This window comes from Halichoeres trimaculatus, unplaced genomic scaffold, assembly GCF_033239565.1.
Source record: "Halichoeres trimaculatus isolate MK-OKI-2021-1 unplaced genomic scaffold, fHalTri1.1 fHalTri1_scaffold_9, whole genome shotgun sequence".
Classification (NCBI taxonomy): Eukaryota; Metazoa; Chordata; class Actinopteri; order Labriformes; family Labridae; genus Halichoeres; species Halichoeres trimaculatus.
The window spans coordinates 14,358,562-14,382,737 of NW_027437188.1; the positions used below are offsets into that span (position 1 = coordinate 14,358,562).

At 39.7% G+C, this 24,176-nt stretch overlaps 1 protein-coding gene across 1 annotated transcript; it reads left to right on the forward strand.

Annotated features, from left to right (window-relative positions):
- The first annotated feature begins 4,592 nt into the window (after positions 1-4,592).
- On the forward strand, positions 4,593-23,128 carry rtn2a (reticulon 2a). The gene is made up of 10 exons (XM_074679623.1): positions 4,593-5,026; positions 5,883-5,936; positions 7,905-8,447; positions 10,119-10,328; positions 15,759-15,966; positions 17,780-17,918; positions 19,838-19,907; positions 20,039-20,085; positions 20,351-20,409; positions 21,698-23,128. The coding sequence occupies exons 1-10, from the start codon at positions 4,996-4,998 to the stop codon at positions 21,771-21,773; spliced, it is 1,437 nt and encodes a 478-aa protein (XP_074535724.1). The 5' UTR covers positions 4,593-4,995; the 3' UTR covers positions 21,774-23,128.
- Positions 23,129-24,176: the final 1,048 nt, after the last annotated feature.

Here is a 24,176-nt window from a genome sequence, read left to right on the forward strand (position 1 = left end):
CCCTAAAAACTAACTCACAAATGTTGTGCATTTTTTGGGGAAACATGTCTCCTGATATAGTCTGAAGTAGGGATGTCCCGATCCGATCACGTGATCAGGATCGGATCCGGATCCGGGCATTTTTTAACGATCGGAGATCGGGGAGACAGAATCGGAAAAAGCCTGGGGCCTTAGTTCTTGTTTTTAATTAAAATGTGTATAATAGAACATCATCATTCGTTTTAGAATATAACTTTATTTGTCATTATAAAAAATACAACGATATTGCAAACAAGACATTGCAACCTTATTGTCACACACATACAAGGTAATCTTGTCGTGCACCACTGAAAAGCTTTATTTTTACTTTGTTGATCCCATGCTGGACTAAGTGGAGAAAAAAAGCTATATCCATGTTGGCTACAATGATACCTTCATTTAAATAAAATTAAAAAAAAACTCAAAGGACAACTTGTAGGAGTTTTTTTTCATTTCGTTTTTCCTAATGCATTGCTGAAAGATCGGATCGGGATCGGCAGATACTCAAAATAAAAAAATCGGAATCGGATCAGGAGCAAAAAAAGGGGATCGGGACATCCCTAGTCTGAAGACATCATCATCATCATCATTCAACTTTTTCACTTGATCTGGGGTTAAAAAAGCAAATTAAAAATAGCAAAAATTTGAAACATCGAAGTATGGCAAATTATCAAATTATCACCCCAAAAATTACAAAAGAATCAAATCGGGAGAAAAGCGCATTTTGCCCCAGCCCTACAACAAACCCCACCACACTGCCACATTGGCCAACAACATGTTAGGATCAAAGATGTTCTGCAGGACCCCATCCTAAATTGTATAGCTTGATAACTAGCAAACAGATGGGAGCAGCAGCAAGGCCATGGAGGCTTGGGGCTTAGTTCAGGCAGGCCAGTTTGTAACAAGGCAAGTCCTAAAGAAAGAAGGAAGCTGGTAATGGAGTGCATACGTATGCAAGGGGAAGTTGTTAGGTGTACAAAGGCAGTGGCTCAAGCTCAGCAGGGACAGTGGTTAAATTTGGAGAGTGTAGAATAAAGAAAGCTTAGCTGGAGGGACCTCTGGGACATGGAGGATTAGATTGAAGCATTAGATTCCTGCTGGGGGCAACTTAGAATGTGCTACCATCACCCCAGAACCTGAAACATTGGATACAGTCAACATTTAGGCATATTCAGTCAAGTTGGAAAGTTAGTGTGTCCCAGGGACAACACACAAGGCAATATCACCAGATGATGAAAAGCTTAGTGGCTGGGATTGAGAGTAGGAGGCGACAGGTGAATTCAGGACATAATCAGGGAAAGAGTGCAGCCATTCAGTTTGTGAATTTAAGTATATTTGAGCTTTATGAAAACATAAACGTTTGTTTTTTAAGTGCAAGAGTTGGTAACCACATGATTTTTTTAGGTTGAAGTATTTCAGTGGAAGATGTGGAAAGTAAACCTTGTTTCACAGGAAGTGGTGGGCACAAATTTGGGGCTTCACACAGTCCTATGGGTAGCTGAGTGGAAGGTTTGTTACATCAAATGACAGTGCCATGGGAGGGCTCATAGGAGGAATATGAAAGGAAAAAAACTTGGATCTGCAGATTTGGCAGCAGAAAGAAAACTGTTGGAAAGCAAGGATTTGTCTAGTCCAAGTAGGATGTGGAGGGTTTGTTTTCACTATTGGGGAAATTGGGAGTGTGTGGACAGAACTTGTGAAAGACGGTCAAGAAAGTATCAGTGTAGTCACAACCTGAAACTCGAATAAATAGAGCGTGAGAACCAAGCATGAGATCTGGCATGGAGGGAGGATTCTGGGACACCCGAGCTAATTGTTAAGCCTTGCTGAGGTATCATGGGCCTAACTTAACCAAATACCAAAGATAGAAGGTGTCCATTTGATAACCCCAGTGATAAGTTGACTACTGCTGTCCATCCGTCTTCAGGCTTTGGTTTTAGGACAGTAGAAGCACAAGGTAGTACGTGACTCATTGGTACAGACCTTTGTTGGGTGTTTTTCTTCGCTGAGCGCTCATCCTTTCTAACATCACAAGCATGAGAGCCCAGATTCATGATACATGATCACCTTAGGCTTTATTTAGAGGATACACCTTCCCCCCTCATCAGTGCCATAGGGGTGGCACTTACTTTTATTTCACTGAGTCTGCTGACAGAAAAAAAAAAAGTTTGGGAGATTAAAGTAACTACAGCTAAGTATTTCCTTCAGTCTTAAACTAAAGTACGTTGTCTTGTTAGCTCAGCCTTTAAAATAATGTTTGGAATTATATCTGAAAACTTGCTTTATTTAGGAAAAGACTATAAAGATAGTTATCTATATCTAATAGCACTGTAATTTGATGACTGTAGTACTGTTTGTATGGAGTTGAGCCAGCGAGCCTTCAGACTGCCTCTGATTTGGTTTGTAAACTGTGGATCCACATTGTTCTATCAAGGCTGCTGTGCATCTTAATCTCATTAACTGCTGGGTCATTTGGAGATCCTGACCTGGTTTTCATATAAGAACTCTTGAGGTTGTGTCACTTATCTGATGATAAGTAGGGCTAAACCTTTTAATGACTGATGCTGCTCCCTGTGGCCGTTATTTCAGGTGAAGTGTGTGTTTGTTTACTTCTATCAATACAGGTATGAATCAGCGCACACAGTAAGGATAACACAAAGAGTGGAATGCTTGAAGACCTTTCTGATCTAATGCATTATTGAAAACACGTTGTCGGTGATATGTTGGTTCAGGAAAAAAGACCATGTTGTTTATGAACCTGCATATTTATTAGGAGATTTCTTGTTGTGTTTCTCTCTTTTTTTTAATTTTGTGATGATAATGTGAACATGTAATACATCTCAGTTTCCATGTGAAAATAATTGGAGTTACCTGACATGTATGTCGCCTGGCAAAAAAAAAAAAAAACATACAATTTATTCAAACTTACATGTTTATATAAACAAACAAAGATACATACATACATACATACATACATATATACATACAAACAACACAACACAACACAGGGTATTAGACGAAGATGCTGTGAGATTGGTTTTAACTGGACTGCAGCGCCACCTTTTGGCCCAGAGTTTTGCACACTGTTGTGAATATGTGACTCATTGCAAGGGGTGTGTTTGTTTTAGAGTTAAATGGAGACCGGATTGAACCAAATATTCTGTGTATAGGACAACCTTTTACTGGAAACAACGTGCCGAGGTAAGGTATTTATTAACATTTAGATAGCACTTCAGTTTGAAACATGACAACAAGCAAACTTTGTCAGTTTTTACGTAGTTTAGTAGCCGTCTATTTTTAGCGCTATTGGCAGCCCGGTGCTCTGAGGCATGTCAGTAATGTGCAACATTAGTGAATCCTGGTTATGTCGTGCCAGTCATCTACCAAGCAGAGCTAACGTATCCTCACTCTTAATTTTAATGATAGACTCTCAAGTTTGAACAGACCATTTCTGTTCATTTTTCTGTCTGACAGTTAGGCTTCAGTGTCCACCATAACTACAAAATTAATCACAGAAATAATTTTAAGAAGAGAAAAACACAGATCTATCCATCATCTCACTAGTAAACTTCATCAGTTGGGGTGATGTTGTCAAGGAGACTAGATTTGCCATAAATCAGGCCTGATCAAGAAACTAAGAAGTAGCGATTCAAAATGACCAATATTTGCACTAATAATCTCATTCTAAAGTGTGGATTATGATCACGCATATAGAAGGAGACTTTTTCAAGATCACCTAGAAACTCCTCACAGCCCCTTTAATTGCAGATTTTCTTAGTAAGTTCCTGATGCGTTCCCATTTTGAACAGAAGTGATGAGGTTTCTGTCTTGCAAAAAACTGTTTTTTGGATGCAGTATCAAAATATTAAGCCGCTCTTGGGGCAAACCAGTACCAAGATCTATTTTCCTTCCTCTGATTTTATTTAATTTGTTTGTCTTTCATATGAAATGTCCAGTTTTGTAACTCCATTCGCCCTTTGATGACTATCACAAGTGTATCATGCATCACATATTTTTCTGGAAAGATTTCCTTTGTTCCCTTTTCACCTTTGTGCCTGATCTGCGGTGTTTCAGTTTTTATGTGCAGCTATCCAGTGGTTTAGCATTCAGTAACATGCCTCTGCCACCCTGACAGTAATGTTACAGATAATTAAAGTAATGGGGCTTTGGTATCTTTTTTTTTTTTTTTTTGCCTCCCTCTGGTTTGTCATTGTTCATGCTTGTTCCGGTCACAGCAACACACTGCTGCCCCCTGCTTTTCACTGTAGAGCATGTCTTAAATTATTTATACAGTTCAAGTTCCTTAAGTTGAATCTTTATTATTTATCCCTCACCTTTCATGGTTATTTTTTATGTGGCAACAGACTCTGAGACTTGTAAATAAAATGTGTTATTTGTAAAAATAAAGTGACTATTTAAATAACACTAAAATAATGTATAGCCTTTGAACCCTACAAGCACCTCTGAGAAAGACTTCAGTCCAGCCTTAGCACCTCCCTCCACACACTTCATCTCTGTATGTCCAAGTGATTTATTATTTATGACTTGTTACCATGTTACTCCCTCTCCTCCAGCCTCGTCCTATAGGATCCTGAGACAGAATCACATGACGACAGAGGAAGAAAGACACAAACTGAGATTGGGAGATGACAGCAGGCTCAGATAAACGCAGGGACAAACTTATGCTGCTGCCCCTCTGCTGTGTACAGCCCCTGGTGCAACAGCGATGCCGGGCCAGGGGAGATGAAGGGAGGTGGGTGGATGGTGGAGCGAAGCAGGCAAGGCGGGACTACTGAGTGACGGAGCTGGAGGCAGCAGAGAGAGAAAGCTGCTCAACAGAGGATAAAAAAGGAGGAGGCGAAAAGAGGAGAGAGGGCACATCTTCAAGACGTGAGAGCCGGCTGCAGAGGAGGAAGCGGGGAGGAGGGGGGAGGGGGGCTTCTAGACTGGATGGGCCCAGCGATGCCTTGATGGAGCATGGGCCAGGTTTTAGGATTCTCCCACTGCCGTGAGTCTGCTTTTGTCCTCCTTATCCTACCTGTGCTCATTTATCTCACTTTAACAAAATACAGTCGAGCATTTCGGCTTGCTAACTGCTAACTGCTGTGGGTAAAGCATCGTACCCCCTTGGGCGCTTCCGCCCAATGTCCACTCATTTTTTATTTTTTAATTTTTATTTATTTGTTTATTATTTCTCCTGCTTTAACCACATTCAGAAAGGATACCGTTGAAAAGAAGATATATTTCCTATAGTTTTCTTCCTTATTGGGTTGCTTGATGCTCATGTGAAAGAAGACTTAGCTTTGAGAAAAATGTAAGTTATTTCTCCAATAGGGTTGTTATGCTTGAATATTTTTGTGACTTAATCGCCTCAAAGCTCACCTTATACTCACTTTATTCATTGTGAAACGGTTTATTTGAAGAGTTGCAGGTGCAGGTTGATACATGTGCAGATAAGCTAATGTGCTGCACTATTTACACTGACCCGGAGAAATGGCTAATGTCATGCTGACCGTCTAATGTAGTTGAGGCCCTTTCTGTTGCTAACTCAGATCTGAAAGGAAATAAGTTCCTGGACCAGCAGTTTGCAAATTCATTTATGTTCGTTTGGTCTGATGTTGATATCAACGAAGGATTATATAGAACAGCGTCATTCGTTGACAGCATGTCTTTTGACTATCAAATTACAAAGTGATGTCACATTCAAACACATCATATGAAATTCCTAACGAGAGCTTGAATGTGAGGTGAATGAGTTGGGTAACTGCAAGTTAAATCAGCTACAAGATACTCACATGTCCAATAACCTTCTTTTTTATTCAGTGTTTACTCACATGGTAATGTCATCTTTTGTTTTCTTCCAGAGGAATATGGCTCTGTGGCATCCACTCCAGACTCCACACCTCCATGCACTGATGGTAATGAAGCATGTTGAGTTTTTTATCTTACTAACACACAAAGAAAAGAATGAAGCAAATTTAGAAATTATAAAAAGAAAATTACAGACATTATTGTATGGTTTATATTAAAACCGTACTCAAAAGACATACAAAAGCTCATATCAAACCAAAGTAGACAGCCAGAACAACAGTGTTCACATATGGACATGTTTCATTTTATGTTGCCTAGTTAAACTGGTGGGGTAAAGGACAGAAACAAGAGAATATGGTGTGTTTGACAAGTTATACTATTGCTTATAACTGTTCCATGTTTTTTATTTCTTGAAAGAAATAAAATACAGCACAAGTCTTTTTTAGTACATACACGTATCAAATCAAATCAGATTATTCTGGGGATTAACTGAAGAATCTAACAAGAAATGTTGCCTGCACACAGCAGTTTTTAATCATTAGATGTGTTGTTAACATGACTGCTTTAACGATAAAATTTTCCCTGTTGTACTAATTTTTAAATGTTATCTTTTTATTTGGGTTTAAGACAACTTGAAATTTATTAGAATGGCTGATTCATATTAATGCATATTAGGACATAATTCCTTTTATACTAAAATCATACACTGGAATATAATAACTGTACAACACTTAACCTATAGTTGTTGACGTAGAGAGAGAAGTCAAAGAGGATAAATGGTCATGATTTGTATGTGTGCACACCCTGGCCACCCTAACTGTGACACTGCCCTCATTGTGCCACCCCAGTCTTAAAGTATGGACCTTCCCCTGAACTGTATCACACAGTAACAGTGAGGTATACATACAGGTCCTCAGGTTTTGGTTTTCAAAGAATGAGAGAAAAGATGGACAATCATAAACCTCTGTGTCAGAAAGTCAGTTAGAAGGTTATTCCTGCAGAAGTGAGAGGCGGAATAAAGATCACTATGCTTGTGTGTGTGTGTGCGTTAGTGCATTCACAGTCCAAGCACAGCAATGATTAGGGTTGTATTTCCCAAAAACAGATCAGGATAAAGTTTACAGCAAATTTAATCCACCCAGAGTGACATAGGGGACTTTTGCACGAGTTGACTTTATTTAAATGGAAAATAGAGATGAAAACAAAAGTTTTTATTTCACTGTGACTCATGGGATATTTACATTGTGTTGTGTGCATTATTACGACAAATAAAACAGAGTAAGATGATAACCTATCTGTTTACACTGTTATAAGGTGCGTATGGTAAACTTCACCATGCGCGATGCAGAGAGCTGAGAAATGTAAACACGCTAGCACAGAAACAACATGTTGAGTTTGTTTAATTACAGAGCAAAGAACAAGGTTTTATAGGAAAGGTAACCCTCGTTAAAGTAATATAATGGTAGGGCAAACACTAGGATGGGGTGCTTTACGCAGACATGGCTGCATCACGATATGACCGACCTTCCCACCCCCATCAAGTTTCCAGAAGGTGCTGGCTGACAGGATAACAGATCTGATGCCTAGAAATTGGACCTTTACCTGTGGGCTTCTGGCCATGTTATCTGCCCAGATGGATCTAGTACATCATACTGGTGGCTGTTTACATCCCCTTCTGCAAACTGATTACATTTATAAGAGATCGTCTATACACTAAAACTTTTTCAGTCAACACTTTGTTAAAAAATTATTCCTGCTTTCTGTTGCCACTGTTTGATTAACACTAGAATAATGCAATTGAAATCCTCTTGAATTCTGTAAAATATTTAAACCCAGGAAAACATTTTGAGAAGGCGAAGGGTTTATGTGCTCATCAAAGAGGATTTCATCTACTTCAGAAGTGACACTCCTTTATACCAGACACACCTGCTTACTTCCATCTGACATCTATTTAGTGCAACCCTAGGTAACTCTCCTTGTTGACTAAGAACTAGTACACACATTCTGTCAAAATCAGTCTGTCTGTGGTTGGGTGTTTTAAGATGATTACCATGTCTGTTTTTGTCTCCATTCAGGCGGAAACGAGGAATCAGAGCTGTGTGAGCTGCAAACAGCCAGGGAATGGTCTGATGATGAAGAAGGGGCAAGTGGGGATCCAGATGACGGCGACGGATTGGCCTCGTCCCCTTCCATCTGGGGCACACCACGGCAGCACTCCTTTGAGCTGACTTTCTCCTACATTGCCATCGCAGAGGCAGAAGCCGTGGGGGCTTCACGACACCTCCGTGACAGACGCAGGGCTGCCTCACGGGAAAGTCGCACTCCTCTGATCCGCACAGACACTCTGGAAACACTACTGGACTCTCCTGATGTGGACTGGGATCCTGAAGCCTTTCTCAGTCAAGAAGTTGTGGAGAGGAGAGACCAGGAGTGGGAAGCACCAAGGGGGGAGCAGCAAAGACAAACTGAGACAGTTACAATCCAGCCCTTAACCCAAACTCAGGAGAGGGAGACAGAAATCCAAAGAGAGGAGACAATGAGCAGTCGGACCCAAATTGTCCCTGTGTCTTCTTCATCCCAGTCTTTTCAGGATCAGATTCCCTCACAGGCACTTCAGGGTGAGGCTGGAAGCTTGCATCATATGAGTAAATTTTCTCTTCTTTACTTAGACATACTCTTTTACTTCTCTTTCACTGAGCTCCGGCTGCGAACATAGTCAAACACTGATGTCACCCTATGAAATTAGAAAAATAGGCCCTTCAGTTGCAGGATTGTGGTTCATTTTACGGGTCAAAATATAGTTTTTATGACTTTGCAATCATTTTTCTAGTGATACTTTTTCAAATTTTGCTCACACGCACCAACAATTCCCCACACACCAAAATAAAACTGGCAACCTATAAAATACTGTTGCAAGTAGCAACAGTATTTTCTAGGTTATTTATTCTAGTATAATATACTATACTATACTATATATAGTATAATATAGTCTAATATTCTAGTATTTTCTCGTGGTAAGTAACCACGAATGCAACAAAAACGACCGGACGAGCCCCCAATTCATGTTATTCCCCGTCTAGGGGTGGCCAAGACCCAGCATGAAAGATCCCCATTTCCACCGAGTCCTAAGCAGCCACAGGAGTCTACCGGAAAGTTTAGACCGTCAAGCGGTACAATTTATTTTTTACACCAAGGTTGCGACAAATTAAACAACTTAAATTTCAACAAATGAACATTAAAACAACACAGAGTTCTACAGCTGACGTGGCCGGTTGGAACACGGTCTGAGGTTCCCTCCTCTCCCCGGTGACGTCCCCTGGCTGCTTAAATGGAGCGTTTCCTCCTCCACAGCCAATCACAGGTGCTTTGCCGATGTTCTTGACCACTGGGAAGCAGGGGTGGGGCACCTGATTAAGTGCTCTCACTGACGCACACACATGCTCATGCTGAGAGCGCAGGGCACCCTCACAATCAAACATATAAAAAACAAAACAATACACGGCACAATACGACCAGGATCCTAACAGTCATTCCCATTTTTTCTTTGCATAGATATTTCTTACTTTTTTTTCCATTGTCTGCTACTATGATTGTTAAACCATAGTTTGAAAAAAAACAGGCCACATGCTCTTATTTATGAGGACCTTAAAAGTCTTATTTGAGGTGGACTTGATTTGATATGGCATGTAGACTGACCTTATGAAGACACATCACTAAATGTTAATGGTGTAAAGATTCCAGTCTTTATATTTTTTTAAAAAGCTCTAAAAGGCATTAATTTATCTTCGTGTGTGAGGATATTTAAGTCAGATCACATTCAGGTTCATATCTTCCTCTTATTATATTACCTGACAAATCATGTGTTGGAGCATTATAAATGGTGTATGATTTACACTTGGTTATTTTTTTGTATTTTTTATTGATCTTTCCTTTGATATTGAATTTTTATTCCAATCCAGCAAAATCATTGCAACAAAATTTGTTTTGTGCAAAACTCCAAGAAAACTTTCAGCTGGTATTTAATATGCACATGTACTTGATATTACTATGTAAAATACTTAAAAGACAGTTAATTGTTAAAAAGATATTTAAAGGTCATTAATACTGCAAAAATTAAAGGACAGGTTGATGAATCGAATTAGCCAAAATCTAGCTATATGTTGAACCATGACACACATTTTTCTAGTTCAGTTACTTACAAAAGCAAAATTAAACCTCTTCAGTGATTTGACTTAAGGCTTAGTCACAATGATGCCATCCTCAATGTGACATCATGTTTTGTTTCCCAGCAGCAGCAGCATCCTCAACCCCAGAGCCAGAGTCTCCCATCTCCAGGGAAACTATTTCAGTGAAGCTGCTCACATCTGCACGACCCCGGGGTCAGCCATCTTCATCACAAGCTGCCATCAGTCTAAGTTCTCAGGAACAGCTGGTCAGCGATCACTGGTTTTCAGCACTTAGCCTATCAGAGGAGACGACAGTATGCGCGCACATAGCAGGTAAAGCTGTCCATTAGTGTCTACCCCTCCTTTCTCTGTTTCTGTTTTGTTGCTGAGTGAGATGCTTCTAATCAGCTGGTTTATCAGTTCTTAGATAGAGAAAACTTCAGATTCTGCTGTGAGCTTGGCCCTTGAAGAGCAGGCTGACAGAAATAGGCAGACCCAATGACCTCTGCCTGACACTTACAGAATTTAAGGGATGGTTGTGCTAACTGTATGAGAAAATATTCCAGACGCTGGACGTCTGTTTTGGGCTAGCACTCATTGAACAAACCACTATTTGCAGCAACAGTCCAGTCTTAGGGCTCTCTGATATTTTGAGTCTGAGTATGTGTTTTATTTTAGTGGATGTAGGGGGAGGGGGCAGTAAACTGTCACACTGATGAATGTTTGGTTCAGGTGATGACACAGTTAAGAATACCTTCATGCATCAAATGGAGCATTATGTTTGTTATGTACTTATAAAAAAGAAACCATCTTATTGCTTCATTAGCAACAAATGTGTAAGTCAACAAATGGGATCGCACCCACTGACAGATTTTACGTTTGTAATGTGTTGGTCAAATGTGTCTAAATCTCAGTTAACCCTAGACCCCTAAACGTGTCATATGTGAAACATGAGTTTCAAAGACCTCTATCTCATCAACATGATGAATAGTTTCTTTTAAACTTCTTTTAAATTTTTTTAAAGAATGTTTTCCAACCCTTTGAGGATTACCACAACACCACAGGCAGCTGAAGTTGTATTTTGGCTTTTTTCAAAATGGCTGCACTTATGAACTCATCCAAGCACGTTTTTAAAGAAAGTCATTGTTAATTCAAAGAAGTTGCGGTAATTTTAACGTATAAATTATTATTAAAGTAAGTATTTTCTGAATTGAAAAATGTATACTTGCTAAAAATAGTTGCCAAAACTGCCCAGTGTGTCAAATTGGATATAAGAATATGTGATAAACGAAATGATAAAGCAGAATATTTTTTGTGGATTTTGTTAAAAGGGTAAGTCAGTATTTCATTTCCAAAAATAGAATTTTCAGGCTATTTTTGGTGGTTCAGGCTTTACAGGGTTAAAGTTCTTTAACTGCTGAATTTGTGTTGACTTATAAGCCTCTTTTGGTTCAAGGAAAAACTGGCAAGGAATTTGTGCTGTCCGTCACCTGTAACCTTGAGTTTCTACGTGGGGGACACTCATTAGCCGGCCACCTGCCATGGCATGTTAGCGCAAGCTATGACACATACCTGCTCAGCAGAGAGCCAGCTCACATCACTCTTCATCCTGAGCTGCTCTTCAAATGCTCAAAAGCGAGTAAAGTCGAGCCAAGCTTTACTCTCATTTAGTTTGATCTGTTTGGTGTTACGTTTCACTTTAGTTGTTCTTTATTCCCTGTGCAACGTCAACTATAGTAGCCACTCAGGATAGCTTCTTCCACTCACAATTATAAACACAGCGCATTAGGCGCTATGTGATTGGCTGATGATACCATGCTTATCCCCCGCCCAGAAATGTCCCTTTACAACCAAAACATCAATACACAGGCAGAGGAGGGGTTTTGAGGCAGACACAGACACTGACACACATGTATAGAGGAGGAGACAATGCAGGAGACAATTAAGTAGAATTTTTTCAGTCAATGTTGACATTTTTTTTTTTTTTAAGGAAAATACTGTGGACCCTACCTTTAGTTTTTTTTTTACCTATTTATGAACTACACTGAAATAAATACTCAAACCCCTTTTTTCCCAACAAATAAAAATAAGGTCACATTTACATTGATCATTTCATATTTTCAAGGTCTGTTCTTGTCCTAATGGATTGATACGGAAGTGCAACAGCTTGTCGCAAAAAAATAGAGGAAAATAAAATAAAAAAGGAAAATGTTTGTTTTTAAAAACACAACTTTCACATGTACACAGAAAACACATGCTGAAAGTTTCACATGGGAGCTTTTAAGAAGAAAAATTTCATTCAGGTGAGTTCCATAGCTCTGAAACACTCTAATATCATGACAATAAGAAAAGAGGAAAGATAATTATTAGTTTGATGATTGCAAAGTACATAGATTTCTCTTTTAAAGTTCTTAATAAGCATTTATTTCCATAGCTGGACTAGAAAAGTGGGAAATCAAGACAGTCATCTCTATATTATAAGCACTGGTTGCACTGTACCCTGTGGTGACATAACAGAAAATAAACCCAGGTTCTCGTGTTTCAGGTGTTAGGGCATGAATAGAAGCACACAGCTCTATATGGGTCCCATGTGGAACATGAGAAATGAACTTTATAGCTAAAACATGGGCTTCTGTTTTTTGAAAAGTTGCGTTAGTTGTGTAAATGTTGTAAATCATCTATTCTGTTATCATGCCATCACCACTGTGTGAGTAATTTTACCCTATGGAGTCTTGTACAGTGGTGGGCAGTGCTATGAACGAGATTATTTTGGGCTGTCAGGCCTTTGGACTGCTGAGTGAGCAGGGGGGTGGCCAAAAACAGCTCAGAGGGGGTGAAGGGAGCAGAGAGAGAAAGAGGGGCAGAAGCTGTGTGTGAGGGGAAACACTGGGAGCTGCTATCAAAATGGCCAGTAAAGGTGAGACCCTGGGCTTCGAGTAAAAAGGGGGAAAAGTTTGAGTTCACCTATGCAGACAGTGTTTTGTTAACTGCCAAGTTAGGTGTTGGTTGATTTCTTTGAACTGCAAAGGGCTGTTGTTTGAGTTTTGTGGGAGGAAAGGAGGCATAGGAGGGCTATTATTGAAGATTAAAGAGGCTTCTTGTTGTTTGAGCTGAGTTACTTTGGTGTTTTTGTTGAGAAAGCTGGACTATCAGGAACTAAGGGTGGAAATCAATCAGATTTCTTGCTTCTCTCTGTTGAACTCACAAGCAAAGTCTCTAGAGACGGTAGCTTCATTGATCCAGTGGAGAGCTGGGCTTTTATCTGATGAGCTCTCCACATAGAGCAGGGTGGACTTTGTGTCCGAAACTTTGGGTCATTCAAATGAATATTAACTGTATTAACTTGTCTTGTGGTATGCTAATCACTGATATCTGCTGTTGTGTTTAATAACTTGGCAGCTGAGCTCACTCACATTTTACTGCTTCCTCTTTCGACTAAAGAGCTGGCATGTGGAGAGACATTTCAGACTTTACTACCGAAAGAATCCCTTGACTGTCGTGACAGAGATGTGAAAATGTCAGGAATCCAGACTGGCTTGACAATGTTAATGTAAACTTAAAGGGGCCAAAGGATACACATTTTTCAATTCTGCTTGACACCTAAAGCATCTATTCTAGATTTTAAAAGCCAACAGCATAATCTGTCTGTACATATTACCTATTTGTGACACAGCATAAAGGCTTGTTTTAAAGGTTTTAGATATTTTTTTCTTTTCTTTTTGAGTTTTTTTGCTGAGATTCAGAGGACAAGATTGATACCTCTCTTAAGACTAGATGAAGCATGAAACAAGATTAAACAGCCAGCTAGCATAGCTTAGTATAGCATAGCTTAGTGTAAAGATCAGACACATGGGAAATAGAGGTCAATAGGAATTATGAATGCATAGCTATAATTGTCTCCTGATCATACCCAAAAATTTTGATGGAAATCAATCTCGAAATTTAACTCGTCAGGGATTGGCAATATGAGGTGATCATCTCACTCAAACCATTTACAACATATGTAACTTTAACTGGGCTTACAGGAAAAAAGATAGCATTAGCAACCTTGTGGCAAAAATGTCAACATTGTGGAAGCATCAAACTAAAAATTAAAAGCCATCTACCGCTCACTTGCAGTATGCAATAATGACCGCTTTGAAAAATGGTCCAGGTAAAGCTGTGTTCAGTACTATCAGTTTGTTACGATGTATACAAAACAAGCAAAAGAAGAAATCCTAGCATTCGCTAAAGACAAAGACGAGTAAGACTGCTAAAGCACAATCTTTCAGACATTCTCGGGAAGGATAAGTATTCATGACAAATTCACCACTTTGGATAAACAGCCCCTTTTGTGGTGTAAGGGTCAGTTTTTTACATTATTTTGGAGCTTTTTGTTCAGCAGTATATCCTATCATCTTAACACTACATTTCAGACATTGGCTCTCAGCTACTACACTGTTCGGAGTAGATTTTTTAGTTGATTTTTGAGTTTTACAACAATGCTGTCTGGACTACATGAAATCAAATAAGCTTGAGAGAACCTCTAGTTAACTGGTTTTCTTTAGTTATAATTGTTAACAGCAGGAAAAGAAACAAAACTGGATGTAGTTCTGTTAAATAGATAATTACACACGTGATATCTGGATTTACTGTCAACATTCAAAATAGCTGATCAGGAGCCAGAAACTATACAGGGATTTCCTTACATTTATTACAAAGAACCAAACCAATCCAGTTGTAGATTACTAATTTCTAACTTACCTCCTGCATTACTTCTGCTACATTCCTGTTTCCAGTTTATACCACAGACAGATTGTTTCCATTGTTAGCAACGCTGAATGTCTAACAAACATGGTGAACAGCTGTGTTCCAGGGGCATCTTAGGTCTGCATACTATTCAAAGAGTCCTCCTTTTACCGATGTACTTGACCATATCCCTGATGGATGAGCGTTAAGAGCTAATACACAGCTCAGAGACACAAGTTTTACTTGTATGACTTGTATGATAGTTTGATTTTAAGTTCCATATCATTCTTTTCATGCCATCAAAGATAATCTACAGCAGATATATTGACTTTCCCTCCTGCAAACCAGACTTTTTGGATGTGTCAGTCTCCATTGCAGCTGTTGCTGGGAAACAGTAAAGCACACCAACAGGGTGTGGAAAAGGCTCTGCTGACGGCCTGACGTGTAACAGCAGGTGCTGTGAAATGCTGCATTTAAATTCTGTCTGACCACTGCCACCCTCTCTCATCCGAGGACTAAATTTAGCCCAGACCAGAACATGACGTGTCCTTCTGCTGCTGCTGCGTGTCCTCTCATGCCAAAGGCTGGGAACCTCTTTTGCTTTATGCCTTCCGCTTTTCATGCCTCTGATCCTCATCTTATTCCAATGCCTGAAATTATATATAAAAATTAGGTCCTGTAGCTGGGAAATGTTGCTGCAACAGCTCTGAGGAATAAAAAGAAATGGGATATGTTAAACCACAGTACCATCAGCTGCATGCAGCTAGGGGACCCTCTCATTTGAAAATGCATTAACAACGTGAATTAAGTACTTTAAAAGATATCTACCTTCCACATTCTGAGATGAAAGTAGTATCATCAGAAGAAAATTTCTGGCGTGATCATACAAAACTATACTGTCTCGTCAGCCTCCCCTTTCATTTCTAAACTATGCTTAACCTATTCAATCCATGCCTTGCTTTGCCTATATCAAATCACCTTCCTATTTTTACCTCTGTTTTCACCCTTTGTCTTTACCCCCTTCTTTTATTCCAGTGATGGACCTGATCTACTGGAAAGACACGGAGCGCACAGGCATGGTGCTCACAGGGTTAGTGGTGGGCCTGCTTTCCCTGTTCCAGCTCAGCATCATCACTGTGGTCTCCACTGTCTCCCTGGCTGTCATGTGCTTCACAATCTCAGTGAGAATTTACTACCAAGTCCTCTTCATCCTCAGCTGGGGCGATGGGGAACACCCCTTTAAGTAAGATGCTTCAGTTTTAATGCCATTTTTTTCATATTAACATCTCATTTTAAGTTAGTATTTTCCTTTGAAATTATTGAGGGAAAAAAGTCAATTTTTCCCAAAATGAGCTTTGTAAAAGTACCTTTTGTTGACCTCACTTAGAGCCAGAAAAGGAATCAAATCACAGTTGTTTATTTGTAGGATGTACACCTACACTGGATCGAGAAAGTATTCACTTTTCCACATTTTTTTGTTACAGCCTCATTCAAAAATGGAGTAAAGTATTTCTTACCTACTTTTTCCTTCATCAATTTATTAAAAATTAAAAACTAAGAAATCACACCTACTGTCATCCTTGAGATGCTCTACGGCTTAATTTGAGTCCACCTGTGGTAAAATCAGCTGATTGGACATGATTTGGTAAGGTGCACACCTGTCTATGTAAGGTCCCACAGGTGACAGCACATGTCAGAGCACAAGCCAAGCATGAAGTCAAAGGAATTCTCTGTAGGCACCTAATATAGGATTGTCCTGAGACACAAATCTGGAGAAGGGCCTCAAAAAATGTCTGCTGCTTTGAAGGTCACAATGAGCACAGTGGCCTTCATCATCTATAAATGGAAGAAGTTCAGAACCACCAGGACTCTTCACTCTGAGTCAGAGCTCTGTCAGAGCTCTAGTAGTCCTTGGTGGAGAGTGGAGAACCTCTCAGAAGGACATCCATCTCCGCAGCAATCCACCTATCAGGCCTGTATGGTAGAGTGGTCAGACAGAAGCTACTCCTGAGTGAAAGGCAAGGGGCAGCCTATCTGGAGTTTGCCAAAAGGCACCTGAAGGACTCTTAGACCATGAGGAAAATAATTCTCCACTCTGATGAGACAAAGATTACACTCCATGGAGTGAATGCCAGGCGTCATGTTTGGAGGAAACTAGACACTGTTCATTACCTGGACAGTACCATCCCGGCAGTGAAGCATGGTGGTGGCAGCTTCATGCTGTGGGGATGTTTTTCAGCCGCCTGAACTGTGACACTAGTCAGAGTTGAAGGGAAGATGAATGCACACACATGAATGTACAAGGATGTACTGGATGAAAACCTGCTACAGAGCGCTGTAGACCTCAGACTGTGGCGATGGTTCATCTTTTAGCAGGATGACGACCCTATGCACAGAGACAAGATATCAAAGGAGTGGCTTCAGGACAACACTGTGAAGGCCTTTGACTGACCCAGCCAGAGCCCAGACTTGAATCTGATCAAACATCTCTGGAGCGATCCGAATATGGCTGTGCACCGATGCTCCCCATCCAACCTGATGGAGCTCATAAGATGCCACAAAGAGGAATGGGCCAAACTGCCCAAAGATAGGTGTACCAAGCTTTTGGCATCACATTTAAAAAGACTTGAGACTGTAATTGCCGCCAAAGGTGCATCAACATATTATTAAGCAAAGTCTATGAACACTTATGCACATGTGATTTCTTTGTTTTTTAAGTTGCAAAACTTTAAGAGAAATGTTTACATGTTTTCGTTATGGGGTGTTGAGTGTAGAATTTTGAATGGAAAATGAATTTGTTCCCCTTTGGAATAAGGCTGTAACATAACAAAATGTGGAAAGTGAGGAGCTGTGAATACTTTACAGACGCAGTGTATTCACTTATTTTAAGTTGTTTTTTTTTCCATGGGGGGCACTTTGCTTTCCTGTCATCCAAAATACTCCTATACTATTTAGCTCATGTTATTGGGATTTATATTTGAAGGACTACTGACAAATTTTATTGTTTTATTGAAAGTAAAAGATTCAAGATCATTAATCGTCTCATGTCTTTCCAGGTCATATTTGAATCTGGACATCAGTTTGAGTGGAGAAGACGCTGACCGCTACACGCAGAAAGCCATTGTGATGGCTGTGTCTGCAGTAGACTCGCTGAAGAAACTTTTTTTCGTAGGAAACCTCTTTGAGTCTCTCAAGGTGACCTATTATTAAATTTGTCTCCCTAGATTTATGTGAGAGTGTGTTTGCATGTGTCTGTGTGCTAACTACTTGTCACACTCACTGTTTTCATGACTTGTTCTCATAGATTTGCTAAACTCTGTCCAGAATCTTCGCTCCTAATTAACCTCAGTATCTGTCCATCTCTTGCTACTTCATTTTGCTCTTTTGTTATCACCTCCATCCCATCATCACTGCAGATGATGTCACCATGCCAACCGCCTGTCTGTGCTCAAAGCGCTCAAGCTCTCACGTTGGGGCATTACTGCTGTCGGCGACCGTCAGTCTCAATGACATTTCTTTTGTGTGTACACGTAGAAAGCAATAACTCTTCTTCTCAAATTAATCTGACATGTGTATCACGATCACAAAAAAGGAGGACTGCCCTTTTTGTGTTTGACCCTGATAAGTTGCTTTTGCCAGTAGGGAAAAATGGATGGATGAATGTTTTGCTTTTCATTTACTGGAAACTGGTTCACAGCAGTAACAGAGCAGGCATAAAAGGCATTTAAACTTGTTTAAAACATATATATAAAGCAGTCATCACTAATATCCTAATGAAAAAAAATGTGAATGAAAACAATGTAAACCAAATCCAAACTAAAAGTTAGTAACTCTATGGGGAAATTGGGGGCAGCTGTGGCTGGAGTAGAGTGGTTGTCTCTCAACTGTAAGGTTTAGGGTTTGATCCCAGCTCTTGCAATCACATCCCAAAGGTTTCTTGAACAAGACACTGGGGTTCCCACTGTTGGTGGTGTATGGATGGGTCTGAATGTGTTAATGAAAACCAGGCTTGAAGAGGCATACAATCCTCCCATCTAGCTCTGAGTCTGCCCTGGGGTCCCATCTCAGTTGGAAGCGCCTCCAAAGGGAGGTGTGCAGGAGGACGATCTCTACAGGGTGATCAGGGAAAAGATAAGGAGTCTTAAATCATCTTAACCCACCATGTGTACAATACTTTGCAAGTACCAGTAGCAAGGAAAACAAACAGGCAGAAACCTTGAGCAGAATCAGAGTCATGTTAAAAAGCCATCTGTCGCAACCGTAAAAATATAAATAAGGCCTTTTTCAGTGCTCTATCTCACCTGGATTAGGTAATGTACATTTTTAAACACTCTGAAGATGCACTCAAATATTTATTTGTATCTAAAGCTAATATATACAAATTTACATAACCCCTGTTTGGGCATAATTTGCACCTTGGCTTAGTTTAAGTTTTTTTGTGTTTGTTTTGCTTATTGGTTATAAGTTATATTGCAATGTGTCTCATTGTCAGTTAAAATACTCATACATTTTTTTTAAATACATCATTTAAGTTCCAGTGTTAATCTTTTTGATGATTTATTTTAAAAATAAATCATCAAAAAGATTAATACTGGCAGTAAAACCTGGTAATGATTATAAAGAAATGGACAGCAGCAGATTCTGAGCAGATGGTCTAATCACATTTACACTACCTGGTTAAACAGACGGGGCTAAACCCCAGCACCACCCAAAGTCAACCCTGACCTGACCGGTATGTGACATGGCACACAGGAGGAGGTACGCGGAGACACCCTGGATCAGCTGGAGTTCCTTTCCATCTGAGACAGCGGTGTCCCATATCAGGGCAACACAGGATCCCAGACCAGCAGCTGGAACACTGTGGGATATAAGGGGAAACACTGAAACCCATACTTGGAGCTCGGCTTTTTATTCATCTCAGAGAACATTAGACTGGAGTCATGACATAAATATCCTCAGTACTAGAAATTATGCAAGACTAATGTATGATGCACTGCCTTCTGCGAGAATGGGAAGGTCTGGATGTATATCTGGAGGTTTTCCTTCCTGTGTGCACTGCTAATGGGGTAACACAAAGTTCCACTTTTAAACTTCTTTTGTCTTTTTTGTCTTAGTTCCTGTTTCTGATGTACCTTGTGACATACCTGGGGCGGCTGTGTAACGGCCTGACGCTGCTCATTATCAGTAAGACCTGATACCATTACTGAAAATACAGAAAGAACAGAATGAATGGCTGCTAGTTATTTCACTTTCTTTCTTTCTTTCTTTCTTTCTTTCTTTCTTTCTTTCTTTCTTTCTTTCTTTCTTTCTCCCAGGTGTGATCGCTGTCTTCTGTCTGCCACTTTTCTACAGTCGACACCAGGTACGAACTCTCCCATTTGATATCATTCTGGTTCTTTGTGTCCAGTTTCACATGCGTTTAAGTATTTCTATCTATCTATCTATCTATCTATCTATCTATCTATCTATCTATCTATCTATCTATCTATCTATCTATCTATCTATCTATCTATCTATCTATCTATCTATCTATCTATCTATCTATCTACATACATACATACATACATACATACATACATAAATATTCATACATATAAGTAAGTATCTATTCATTTGTCATTCCTCAGGAGCAGGTGGACAGCTACATTGCTAAGATCCAGGCTCATATTGACAATGTTAAGGACACGTAAGTATGGTGCCACCTCCTGGCTCAATGTTGTCATTATTACAAGTTCTGGTATTTTTTGCTTTAGGCAATTAATACAACAGTGTTCTTCCTAAAGGCTTTGTCCCCCAGCATCAGCATTTAGATATTTTAAAGGGGCTGTAAGGAGTCTCTAATTAATCTTAAAAAAAGTCTCCCTTCCAGATATATACATGCCTGATCATAATCTACACTTTGAAATGAGATTATCAGCGCCAATATAGGTTATTTCTAAATGCTTCCCCTTGACTTCCCGATCACATCAAGCATGACCGGATTGATTTACGGCATGTCTAAGTCTCTATGATAACACCATGACAGCTTATGAAGTATAGTAGTGAGAAGAGAGATTTGTGTTTTTCTCTGCTAAAAATAATTTCTGTGATTAATTTTGTAGTGATGGTGGACATAGTAGCCTTACTGTCAGACAGAAAGAGGACAGAAGAGCAGAAGACAGATAAACAGGAGAGTGATACAGCATGAGTTAAAGGCTAAAACATGGGCTAAGCTGTTTGTGATAATGTTCACTCCAACATGCAGCAGTTTTTCTGCAGTGACTTGAGAGTCTATCAGTAAAATAAAGAGTGAGGTTACGTTAGCTCTGCTTGGCGATGACTGGCAGGACATAACCAGGATTCACTAACATTGCACATTACAGACATGTCGCACAGCACTGGGCAGCCAGCTGCCTTAAATGTAGACGTCCACTAAACTATGGTACAAAGTGATAAAGTTTGCTTGTTTTCACGTCCCTAACAATAGCGCTACGTAACCGTTGATAAATACCTTACCTCAGCAGGTCATATCTTGTAAAAAAAAAATTATTTAACAAAGTAAATTTATTCCAATTTGATCTCCATCTAATTACAAATCACACGCCTTCTTAAAAGTCACATCTTCATGACAGTGTGTACGACACTCCAGGCCGAAAGGTGGGACTGCAGTCCAATTAAAACAGATCCTCCTCACAGCATCTTTAAATCTTTATGATGGAAAAACAAATGACAAGTCGTGAAGGTTTGTCGATGACAGAAAAGATGAGTTAGTAAGGTTTAATAAACAGTCTTGGAATGCTTGGAAGCAGACAAATTGTGTCTTCTTTTTTTTCTCTTAATCTGGTGGTATCCTGATTAAACACTTATTATTTGTAAGTTTATAATGCTTTATTTTAAACTTAAATTGTTTTGATTTTTTTGATGTGGGAAATGTAGATAAGGGACTAAACGCTTCTACTCACATGAGAGTTAACGATGCCATTTCTCCTCCATAGCTTTCAACGACTTGTCCAGGGTGGTGGCCCTCCTCCTGACTCAACTCCTGGCGGTGCCAAACCCAAAGCCCAGTAGACACAAATGAACAAGAACTTGAAGAAGAGCTCCCAAAGTTACAGACTGTCACTCAGATGTCTTACCCAGCAGTCTGTGCTCAGAGCTCTACTGAACACAGCTCCAGAGACTAAGAAGGGGAAGGGAAGTTAATTAAATGGACAATGACAAAGATGAAGCATGGCTGTTAAAACTCTAATTGTATCTAAGATGTGGAATGAGAGGTTGGGATTTTCGGCTCAAAATGAATTAAGGTGTTTATATCCTGGACTGAACTCTTGCCTCTGCTGATGTCAGATGCAAAGATGCAGCTTGTTGTAGTCTTGGAAGTACTCACTGTTTTAGTGTATAAAAACGACTCAAGAAGTGTCTTAGATAGCAGAAAGCTGTTGTCCAATTGAGGCACTCATACCAGTAATGAAAAGTTTCCAAACCGACAGATACTCGCCTAAAACAAGGGGAGTGTTTGGTTGAGGTGACAAAACAGGGGTCATCATACATGGCAGCATAAAACTTGTAATGACGGTTGCATGTGTCATCAGGTCTTCTTTCTGAAAGCATATTCATTCTCATGACTCTGTGTATGTGTGTGTGTGTGTGTGTGTGTGTGTGTGTGTGTGTGTGTGTCTGTGAGTGTGTGTGTGTGTGTGTGTGTGTGTGTGTGTGTGTGTGTGTGTGTGTGTGTGTGTGTGTGTGTGTGTGTGTGTGTGTGTGTGTTCACGTGGAATGTGTGCAAGTGTTTGTGTTTGTGATTCCTGACAAACACCTTGCAGAATGACATGTAAATGAACCTTCAAGCAATTAAAATCACATTTCTTCTTTATTTTTCATGATTTTACATTTCTTCTCACCAACTCAGACTTTCACATGAAATCACCTGATATTCATTTGTCATGTTTTTTGCTGGTCATGTTTTCTGATGTCACTTCATCACTTGCACCACAAGGGGCAGCTTAATTTCTCCAATTGAGGTACATGGGTTTATTCAATGTAAAATTATAATATCATGGATAAATTCCTCCGCTATGGACTCAAAAACTAAGATGTGTCATCATGAAATCAGATCACTTTCCAGGAAGTTCTTCACAGATACCCCCACCCCCGAACGCTTATTGTAATAATGTCCAGCCTTGAGAGTGAAATACAGCAGGTGCCTTTCCTTATGCAGGTTGCATGATCTAATTCACATTACTCATGGCTGCAAACAACAGCTTCCTTCTCCTCCTAATGCCTTCCTGAGGATGGTGATTGTATGTGTATGATAACTGTGTGATAGGATGTGTATTATGACAAGACATATACACTAAATTGTAATTGGTTCAATTTTAGGAACAATAAAAAGATTCAGGACACTCTGCAGCTCCACTGATATCTTACACATTTGGCTTAGTTGCTTTTTCTACAGTGAGCCTGTTCCTGTGCCTTCTTTGCTATAATTTGCTTACATGCTCATTTAAGGTTACTGTGTTATCACTAGGGATGGGTACCTTTCACATTTGAAACGATACGGTACCGGTGCCCGGTACCTGGCAGTCGGTACTGGTACTCAACGGTACCAAGTTTCGGTACTTTTTTGTGTTTATGTGATAAAAAATATCAATTTGTTTAATAATGAAATATAAAAAAAATGTTAATTTAACAATTTTTTTCTTCAGTATATAACCTTGCAATGCTGTGTTCATGTCCAGCATGGAAAATCCCCTACTCTTCCACTCCCTCACAGTCACAAGGATGCATTTAGGTACCTAAACATGGTACCTTTTGGTTTTACATGAATCGATGCCTGGTACTTTTGACAGAATTCGGTCGGTACCTATAAAAGTACCTAATTCGGTACCCATCCCTAGTTATCACAAACTATCTGTGCCATGATGACTCGTTTGCCTCCCTGTCCTGCTTTGTACATAAGCACTGGAACCACACACACCGCTCCGCTTTTTTTAGCCTGGGGTTTTTACCAAGAGGAACTTCAGCAGAGAGAAAAGCAGAGACAATGAAATAAAGGGAACATAATTATTTATACCAAAAATCTGTTTCTCTTGTCATATTCACCAATTTTGTACAACCCCAATTCCATAAGAGATGGAAAACTGTTTAAACTGTGAATTAAAAACAAAACTTTAAGGTTTACAAATCATGAACCCCATATTAAACTGAAGCATTATGACAACATGAAATGATTATGACTGATTAGTTAGAATTTTCAATGAAGAATATATGTAATGCCCAGTTTACATGTAATGCCAAACACACACACACAAAAAAAAAAATCTCATTATACCATGATCTGTGACGTGAAATTCCTCAAGTTATGGCATGGTAATCACAAATCTGCCAAGCCAACATATGTATGTGGGATTGTGACCTCTCAGGCTAGTGATATGTCATGCTCAAAAGATGTGGCTCTCAGAGCCGATGCTTTGT

Excerpts from the sequence above, each read along its gene's own strand:
- rtn2a (XM_074679623.1), top strand. The coding sequence starts at position 4,996 with ATGGGCCAGGTTTTAGGATTCTCCCACTGCC. Across the intron at positions 5,937-7,904 it reads CACACCTCCATGCACTGATG|GCGGAAACGAGGAATCAGAG; the intron begins GTAATGAAGCAT and ends GTCTCCATTCAG. Across the intron at positions 20,086-20,350 it reads TTTTCTACAGTCGACACCAG|GAGCAGGTGGACAGCTACAT; the intron begins GTACGAACTCTC and ends GTCATTCCTCAG.